Source organism: Sinocyclocheilus rhinocerous, unplaced genomic scaffold (assembly GCF_001515625.1).
Source record: "Sinocyclocheilus rhinocerous isolate Xijiao unplaced genomic scaffold, SAMN03320098_v1.1 scaffold1004, whole genome shotgun sequence".
NCBI lineage: Eukaryota > Metazoa > Chordata > Actinopteri > Cypriniformes > Cyprinidae > Sinocyclocheilus > Sinocyclocheilus rhinocerous.
The window spans coordinates 862,547-872,189 of record NW_015627248.1 but is presented as its reverse complement, the minus strand read 5'-3'; the positions used below and the strand labels follow the sequence as shown (position 1 = coordinate 872,189).

At 38.0% G+C, this 9,643-nt stretch overlaps 2 protein-coding genes across 2 annotated transcripts in view; one reads left to right on the top strand and one right to left on the bottom strand.

Moving 5' to 3' along the window:
• ppp2r3c (protein phosphatase 2, regulatory subunit B'', gamma) overlaps positions 1 to 1,683 on the top strand; it is a 10,847-nt gene extending 9,164 nt beyond the window's left edge. Inside the window, exon 13 of the mRNA XM_016534702.1 lies at positions 900 to 1,683. Within this exon, the coding sequence (XP_016390188.1) occupies positions 900 to 1,091 (192 nt within the window). The 3' untranslated portion in view covers positions 1,092 to 1,683. The remainder of the gene's footprint in view (positions 1 to 899) is intronic.
• Positions 1,684 to 3,044: 1,361 nt separating this feature from the next.
• On the bottom strand, positions 3,045 to 4,596 carry LOC107725911 (protein FAM177A1-like). Its single transcript, XM_016535330.1, has 5 exons — positions 4,476 to 4,596; positions 3,981 to 4,160; positions 3,819 to 3,885; positions 3,642 to 3,739; positions 3,045 to 3,497 (listed from the first exon to the last, which is right to left on the bottom strand). Exons 1-5 carry the CDS (start codon positions 4,542 to 4,544, stop codon positions 3,297 to 3,299), a joined length of 615 nt encoding a protein of 204 aa, XP_016390816.1. The 5' UTR covers positions 4,545 to 4,596; the 3' UTR covers positions 3,045 to 3,296.
• Positions 4,597 to 9,643: the final 5,047 nt, after the last annotated feature.

Genomic DNA, 9,643 nt, shown 5'->3' with positions numbered 1-9,643 from the left:
AGCCCAGAACGCAATGCGTTAAATTGCACGTTAAACATTTTCCTCCTATAGAAAATCATTATAAATAAAACACGTAATGTAGCTTAATGGACAAAGACAATGATATAAAAGAGCTGTAGTCCATATGGACCATATGGAAAAACGCTTAACGCGAAACTTTGCATGTTGTGTTTATTCTGGGCTCACCTGATATTAGTTATATTAGTTATGTAGGCTATATCTCACCTGCTTGCCTGTATATTAGTTATGTAGGCTATATTTTAATAATGAAGAGCATTGAGTTTGGTCTTTATCATCTTAGTCCATTATGCCACGTTTTGCGGTGTGGGAGGAAAATTTATATATATATTACTGTATATTGAATTTGATATTTTAATAGCATCTTAATACATTAAGCCATATTAAGTGTTTATATTTTTCTACAGGAGGAAAATGCTTAACAAGAGACTTTGTGCATTGCGTTCATATTCTGCTGTTCTGTGGCCACGGATTTGCGGGTCTTGTCTTTTTCTTGCAGGACCCTGTAGGTTATGGTACTAAATTAGTTGTAATCGTTTAATCACCACAGCGTCTTGTCTCCATTGGCAACACGCACGATTTGTGTCGATTGCAAGTGACGTCGCAGGTATCGGAGAGTGCAAGTGGCGATTGCAAGTGACTTCGTAATTTAGTTTCTTTTGTCTTGTCTTCACCACCTGGCTACTGTTGTAAAATGTTGAGAGATTCAAACAAAAAGAATAAATACATAGAACAAAATAAAAAAAATAAAGACTGCAAGTGACGTCGCTAGCGGAAGTGCAAGTGTCTGAGAGTGCAAGTCTGAGAATGCAAGCGTCTGCAGCCAGACCCTTTTGGGCGTTTTGGGTCATGAAATGGTGATCAAATGTTTGTGTATACAGGATGAAATCTTTGACATGGTGAAGCCTAAAGATCCTTATAAGATCACACTACAGGACCTTGTGAACAGCGGTCAGGGTGACACTGTCACTAGTATCCTCATCGACCTCAATGGCTTCTGGACTTACGAGAACAGAGAGGTGCTGGTGGCTAATGACACTGACAGCAACACAGCTGATTTAGATGACCCATGATGACATCACGTTCTGTTGCCAAATCAAGTTGTGCTATTGGACCAATTGTGCTACTCCGAACGAGGAAAAAAACTTCAGCCAAGAGGAATATACAGAATAGCTCAGTTGTATGTTGAATTGTTTATTAAGTAATATTATGTACAAAACAAACTGTATTTTTTCACCCTACATTATAGAACGGTATGTTTTCACCTACATAATACAAAATTATTGTACACAAATAAATTATACGCTCTTCAAAATGAAATGCTTTTTTTTGTGTCCGAGGGGTAGACAAATTGAACTCAAATCTAATGGGTAAAGCGCACATTTACATACACACTAAAAATTATATGTTCACATAAAAAGAATATTTGGTTAGAAAAATAACTTTTTGAATGTTTCAGCTCTGAAAGAGCTCTGACTTATGAAAGAGGAAAGAATCCCATCTGACAGTTTACTCGACAACATCATCAGTAACAGAAATGTCTAATATTGTAAGTACTCACATTCTACAGCATTGTAAAAGATTGGTAGTCCATTCAGTTGTTATAGTGTTTCACTTAGGCTTTTTAGATATTTATATGTACAATGAATTGTTGTAGTGACTAAGGACTATGGTTGTCTTCACCACCTGGCTACTGTTGTAAAATGTTGAGAGATTCAAACAAAAAGAATAAATACATAGAACAAAATAAAAAAAATAAAGACTGCAAGTGACGTCGCTAGCGGAAGTGCAAGTGTCTGAGAGTGCAAGTCTGAGAATGCAAGCGTCTGCAGCCAGACCCTTTTGGGCGTTTTGGGTCATGAAATGGTGATCAAATGTTTGTGTATACAGGATGAAATCTTTGACATGGTGAAGCCTAAAGATCCTTATAAGATCACACTACAGGACCTTGTGAACAGCGGTCAGGGTGACACTGTCACTAGTATCCTCATCGACCTCAATGGCTTCTGGACTTACGAGAACAGAGAGGTGCTGGTGGCTAATGACACTGACAGCAACACAGCTGATTTAGATGACCCATGATGACATCACGTTCTGTTGCCAAATCAAGTTGTGCTATTGGACCAATTGTGCTACTCCGAACGAGGAAAAAAACTTCAGCCAAGAGGAATATACAGAATAGCTCAGTTGTATGTTGAATTGTTTATTAAGTAATATTATGTACAAAACAAACTGTATTTTTTCACCCTACATTATAGAACGGTATGTTTTCACCTACATAATACAAAATTATTGTACACAAATAAATTATACGCTCTTCAAAATGAAATGCTTTTTTTTGTGTCCGAGGGGTAGACAAATTGAACTCAAATCTAATGGGTACAGCGCACATTTACATACACACTAAAAATAATATGTTCACATAAAAAGAATATTTGGTTAGAAAAATAACTTTTTGAATGTTTCAGCTCTGAAAGAGCTCTGACTTATGAAAGAGGAAAGAATCCCATCTGACAGTTTACTCGACAACATCATCAGTAACAGAAATGTCTAATATTGTAAGTACTCACATTCTACAGCATTGTAAAAGATTGGTAGTCCATGCAGTTGTTATAGTGTTTCACTTAGGCTTTTTAGATATTTATAATTATTTATATGTACAATGAATTGTAAGGACTATGGAACATTATCTCCACTGAACAATAATTAAAAAAAAAGGTAATTGTGACTTTTTATTTGGAGTTTTTTCTTGCAATTGTGTATTTATATCTCACAATTCAGGACTTTTTTTCAAAATCGTGAGTTTATATCTTTCAATTGTGAGGGGTTTTTCTTCTTCTTAAAATTAAGGTTACGTGTCTAAAAACAGTATCAAAAACAGAATTGCAAGATGTAAACTCAAAATTCTAAAAAAGGTTAAAATTGTGAGATGTAAACTCAGAATCCTGAGGAAAAAAGTCAGAATTGTGAGATGTACACTCAGAATTCTAAGAAAAGTGTGATTTTTGAGGTGCAATTACTTTCTTTTTTTTTTTATTCCGTTTTAGAAATAAGCTTCCATAGTAGTTTTATGTATGACTTTGTAAAATGATAATTAAAACGGTTCTACGTTCTAAGCAGAACCATTGTCAGCTATGCATATGTTACATACATGTTACCTTCATGTTCAACTTCGTGTAAGATAAACTTTCCCCTCCAAAAAAGGAACCTAACACACCTCATGCCTAAGGTTAATATGGTAAAAACCATCAAATATGCTCAATAAACCGAACAGTATTTTAGGAGGGAATGGGGGCAGGCACTTTATTTGCATCAGGTATAGCATGTGATTCCTGCTCCAGTTCAAAGGTCACATTCACAAAAGAAGCAGTTCCTTCTGGTTGCTCGATCTTTGGCTGCTGGCCGTCCTGATTGTGCTGCTCCTCAAAACGACGTTCTGCCTCCTCAGAGAGATGGTTCTCCTCCTCTTCTTCCTCCTCCTGCGGATTACACATTATTAGGGTGTCACAATGCGAAAGCTGTTCAAATCGCTCAAAGCATGTACAACAATAATTGTACATGCTACTTTTGAGAATATTGGCTAATAAGTGAAGGCTGTAAAATTATAATAGCGGTGCACATACCTCTTTCTTCATCCTGTAGTACTCATCAATTGCATACTGATATTTTGGTGTCGTGATTCCCAGCAGTGAGGCCATTTTCTCTCCAAGATAGTCACAAACTGAAATATTTGGGTTGAAATGTTAAGTTTAGACGTTTCTGTATGACTAAATGTCACAGGCTGGAAAGAGTTTCATTACCTGAGATGGTTGAGGTAGCCACTCTCCACATTTGGAACCAGACGTATGGACCCCAGGTCAACTTTGACTATAATCAGAGATGCAAAGTGATCAAAAGCTGAAGATGTTCAGAAAAGAAGCAACTGAAACCACTTTCATTTTTAATGATTTGATGCAACTCACTGGATCCCTTGTACTTAAAGTTTTCGCTTTCTCTGGAGGTTCTTCCTCCTCTTCATCTGTACTGTACTCCTCCATGGTTTCACCAGATGCAAAGTAGATTGTTCTGCGAGGAATCTTTGGCTTCTTTTTGCCCAGATCTCCAAGTTCAACATTTTCAAACTCCTTCACCACTGCAGAACTCTAAACCAGCAGATAAATGTATAACGTTACATTTAAATGTTATTTACCAAGGACATTACACACTGCTACAGAGAGATAGATAGACCTACATAAACTATATTATTAGATCTTAATATCACATTTCTCTAATATTATATTAATTAAATCAGATAGATAAATTAGCCTTACATTATGTTTATTATCAAACTAGTTTCATCGCTAGACTAAGATGTAACGAACAAGGAAGTAGAATGATATATCTCGACTGTCGTCTATATCAAAACAAAGTATGTAATTCCATGGCAACTCACTTAATATATTTAAAAATGACTTTACCTTCTCTGTGTCCACACCTTGTCCAAGAGACACGTTAACATTTGTGAGGTACAGTGACAGTTCAGCCATGTCTTCTTCAACCCTTCTGTTGCTTTCTTCGAGCTCTTCCTCCTAGCAGCGTCAAGCAGGAAGTGACGTGGCACGTAAACAATATCACTTATCTATATATAATGACTATAGATCAGTGATTTAAATAGATTATTAGACTAGAAAACGTAATAAAACACGTTAAAACGCTGACAATTTTACAAAAGACCTATAAAATATCTATACAAATTCATTTTGAAAGTTATTTTTATCAAAGCTTATATTGAATTTATAAATGTGTATGTACATTTTTACAGTCTATGGTACATATACAGTATATATGTGTGTGTGGTTGTACATACACATATGTAGTTTTTTTTTTTTTTGGTGTTTGGCTTAGTGTTATGTTAGAATCATTATTATACTCTTATACCTTTTGTTCTTTAATATTTTGAATTGTTTTTAGCTTTATTTTTTGTTTTTCATTTAAATGTTAAGTTTTTAAATTTTGTTGTATGCATCTGTCATTTTTATTTAATCTCTTTATTTTTAAAATGCTTATAGGTAGTATTTATAAAGTTTTAGCTTTTAGTTTTGGATCTGTTTTTAGTTGTTTTAATACTACAATTGATTGCTTCTGTTGTCCTCATTTGTAAGTCGCTTTGGATAAAAGCGTCTAATAAATGACTAAATAAATAAATAAATTTTAAAAAGCTGTCTCCAGTCTGTTGAATGCAGAGATCTGACTGAATTTTTCAAATGGATTTCAGTTTTGTTTCAGTGTAGTTTCAAGCATGTGAGTGAGGCCCTCTCAGTAGTTTTAGTAGTAAGATAATTTTGAAAACAGCGTAAGTATGATTCCATATCTAGCTCTATATAAACCTATAAAATGTAGCCTCTTCTGGAGTATTTAGAACCATAGTATGTTTTAGGCATCGTTACATGCCACTGCTTCTTTTCTTCTTTCACCCTTCAAATATTTTCTTTAATCTTTTCTTCTTTCATCTCTTAATGTGTTCTAGGCATGACAAAGCGGATATCGTCCTCTTTTGGAAGACCAAACAAAGTAGTTTCGCTTTCACAAAAAAACATACAGCGCCTTCACGACATGGCGGCAGCAGCAACAATGCTACAGCAAGAATAAAAGTTACGCCTTCTTTCTTTGCGTGAACATTTGGGCGGCGTTATGCAAATCTTCCCACATCGTGACTTAGACATGTGGGGGCGTGTTAGAACGAGCCATTTTAGGTAGGCGTAGTTGACTCTTAACTTTTATAAAGAATATCTCTTTGGATTTGAGACTTTAGTCTTTGCAACTTAACAGATCTTCTTTATGCACCAAGAGCTTGTAATACTCCACAGAGAAAGGAAAACTTGAAATCGCATCATATGACCCCTTTAAAAACACAAATAGTAATAGCCTAATTCATAACTTCTTAAAAGTCAGATTATTTGTGCAAATATGAGGTTCAGTTTGTTCAGCGTGATTAATCTTTGACAAGATTATTAATTTCACACAAAATAATTACCAAGACTGATCTCTGTCAGACTCGATTCCTGTCCCGTGTCATGTGTTTTCCTCCCCCATGTGTTCCATGTCCCAGGTTTCCCATGTTGATTGTGTTTGATATTGTTCCCAGGTGTTTCTCATGTTGATTGGTTATTGATTTCAGGTGTTCCTCATTTTGTCCCTCCTCTAGTCTAGTATATAAAGTGTGTTCTGCCCCTTGTTTCCTGTCTGGTATTGGTCGTCTATCCCCTTGTCCTACGTGTGGTTTTCTTTGAATGTGAAATAAAGTCTGTGATGATTCTGGATTCTTCTTCGTCTCCTCGCTCTTTCACAGTAGGCACACCGTGACAGACTACCGGACCAAAACAGTGAGCGGCGCCTCTTCTCCCCGTGTTTTTTTTTTCCGTTTTAGAAAGTGTTTTTGTTTTCCCGTTTGTTTCTCCCCGCGTCATGGAAATCGCCGCTCGTTTTATTGCTCTAGCCCGTAGAGATCTCCCCTTCTTCGAGTACGCCTGGGCAGGGCCGTCCTTAGGGGGGTGCAACTGGTGCAGGTGCACCAGGCCCCGCGCTTGAACCCAGCCCCCCCCCACACACACACCGGAAGGCGATCGTGAACGGACCGAGGGGGGCCCCGCTCCCTACCTTGCACCGGGCCCTGCGTTAGCTAAGGACGACCCTGCGCCTGGGAATTCTGCGTGTTCGCCGCGGCAACGGCATTGGATGACGCCACCATCAATTCTCTGTTCTGGCTCGGGGCCAACTACCATCGCCCCATGGACCTCCCAGACACCAATGGACTATGCTGGAGGGAAGGGATCTACCGGTGTCTGGGGAGTGTCCGTGCCTGAGCCAGAACCAGCCTGCTGTCAAGCCTGCCGGCCGCGGCTCTCTCCAGCCTGCCGACCACGCCTTTCACCCCGAACCTAAAGGGGAATCTAAGGAGGAGAAGGCGGCTGGCTCTAGCCCCAGAGCTCGCTCCAGTGTGGGCTCCAGCCCCTGAATTCAGCCCAAAGAGGGCTCCTGTTCCCGAGTTCAGCCCAAAGAGGGCTCCTGTTCCCGAGTTTAGCCCAGTGAGGGCTCCTGTCCCCGAGTTTAGCCCAGTGAGGGCTCCTGTCCCCGAGTTTAGCACAGAAAGGGCTCCAGTTCACATGCCGAGCCCAAGGAGGGCTCCAGTACCCAAGTCAAGTTCCCGAGTTAGGCCTACGGAGGGCCTCTAAAGACGATATTCTCCCCAAGGATTTTTTTTGGGGGGGGGAGTAGTATGGGTCCGTCCGTAGTGGCGAGGCCAAGGTCACGGAGGCTGTCCAGCCATGACCTTCTGAGTTCCCTGCTCCGCCGTGGCTCCCCGAGCTCCCAGTTCCACCATGGCCTCCTGAACTGTCTGCTTCGCCATGGCTCCCCGAGCTGCCTGCTCTGCCATGGCCTCCTGAACTATCTGATCCGCCATGGTGCCCCGAACGGGTACCACTCTGGAGGCCCGCCGTCCCATGTCTGTCCTGAGGGACCTCCAGAGTGCCCACAGAATGTCAGACTCGGTTCCTGTCCCGTGTCATGTGTTTTCCTCCCCCACGTGTTCCATGTCCCAGGTTTCCCATGTTGATTGTGTTTGATATTGTTCCCAGGTGTTTCTCATGTTGATTGGTTATTGATTTCAGGTGTTCCTCATTGTGTCCCTCCTCTAGTCTAGTATATAAAGTGTGTTCTACCCCTTGTTTCCTGTCTGGTATTGATCGTCTATCTCCGTGTCCTACGTGTGGTTTTCTTTGAATGTGAAATAAAGTCTGTGATGATTCTGGATTCTCCTTCGTCTCCTTGCTCCTTCGTCTCCTCACTCCTTCACAGTAGGCACACCGTGACAATTTCTCTTTCCTCGCCCAGATCAAGTTTAATCAAAAAAAGAATGGCTTTCTGTTGTCTGCACTCCCAGTAAAACTTGTCAGTAGTGTTTTTGAAATGACTAATAAATGAAAGCTAGCACCACCTTTTTATGTCTTTTTACACCTTTTTATGTTTTTTTTATGTGTATTTCTATTATGCATTTTGTTACACATTTAATAAGCTTTTTTTAAAAGTATAATTGAAACTGAATTCAGTAAGCTGGAGTCGGTAAAATATACACTGTTCACAAAGTGAATATTTCCTGGATTATTTTAGAATCATACTATTTTCATTATTTCTTTTGGTTTTTAACACAATGACAACACACAACCTACGGTTTAATTTAGCAAAGAACATGTTTTTTTTTATATAATAATACTAATATCACTTTTTATCACATAGCATATTCTTTATACAATAAAATATTTAGCTGTCTATTTTAGGAAGAGGGTCTCATGCAAAGGATCATCATATTTAGGGCTCCCTGGCATCAGATTGATTGAAAACCCCTGTTTCACAGCTAAAGTCACTTTTGGAGTCCTAACTTACAAGTCTTCATTTATTACAACATGTCATTTTTTGTATTCTTTTCAGGTCTCTACAAGTTCTTTTCCAGTATTTTTTAATTGAAATCCCAACAGTGTAAGACATGGGGATTCATTCATCTTGCAACTAAAAATTAAAGAATCATTAAATATTTAAGTCAATGGAAAATAGCCTATGCTGACATATATCTTGATTTATGTATATTATATCTCCCAAATAGGGTAAGAAGTATAATTGTATTCTTTTCCCATATCCTCCTTGGCATAGACGCTGTAAAGGACATCATATTTTAGTGAATTTCTCTGAGACCATACATGCCACAGTTTTTTTCATCCAGTCTGGATGTCCTACAGAGCACATTCAGGGCTTTTTAGAGATATCAAAAGTTTGGAGGTTTGATCATAAACACTCCCTTTCCTTGGTCTTTAAAAATGACTAATACTGACAGTATGATCAAATTTAGCACTCTTAGAGAAATATGATAATGTTTTGTAATTATAATTTAAATCTGACTAATTGTTTGTCGTTAATAAACATCTCAGAAAAAATGTTATGCAGTTTCGAATCGGAATATGACTTTTTGTTACGAAACAGGGCATAATTTTCATACACGTCTTCTGTAGAGGACACCAGGACAAACATCATGTTAATCAGGCATTTTGGGGTTAATAGGGAAAGAACAGGGAAAGAAATTATAGATCAATATTCCTATGAAATATTCGATATTTTTATGAAAAGTTGTTACTCCCATTATAGCACTTCTTTTTTCATTAAAATAGATACATTGTATAGAATGGTAATACCAATCTATGGACATTTTACGCACATATTGCATGAAGTAAAATAATATATCAAATCATTCTGTTATCTTTTTATAACAGTTAAGAATCATCTTTGCACAAAGTTTGGTCAAAAATAGCCTGAAACCTAAACATTGCCTAAAACAATGTTTAGGTTTCAGCTTAAAACATTGTTTTTGCCCATACGTGTCTTTTCATGTCTTTTTTTTTTTTTTTTTTTTGAAAAACCTGGTGTCCTCTACAAAGGACATAGAATAAAATAGGAATGAAATATATTTTTTTCAAAAATGTTTTTTCTCAATTTGTTTCTTATGCTCCAACCAATGTAATGACATAAAAACAACAAAATTCACAAAACTTTTTTTATGGTTCTAAGGTAGGGCGCTGGAAGCAATCTTTTTTGAAAG

Excerpts from the sequence above, each read along its gene's own strand:
- LOC107725911 (XM_016535330.1), bottom strand. The coding sequence starts at position 4,544 with ATGGCTGAACTGTCACTGTACCTCACAAATGTTAACGTGTCTCTTGGA. Across the intron at positions 3,740-3,818 it reads GGCTACCTCAACCATCTCAG|TTTGTGACTATCTTGGAGAG; the intron begins GTAATGAAACTC and ends CAAATATTTCAG. Across the intron at positions 3,498-3,641 it reads ACTACAGGATGAAGAAAGAG|GAGGAGGAAGAAGAGGAGGA; the intron begins GTATGTGCACCG and ends TGTAATCCGCAG.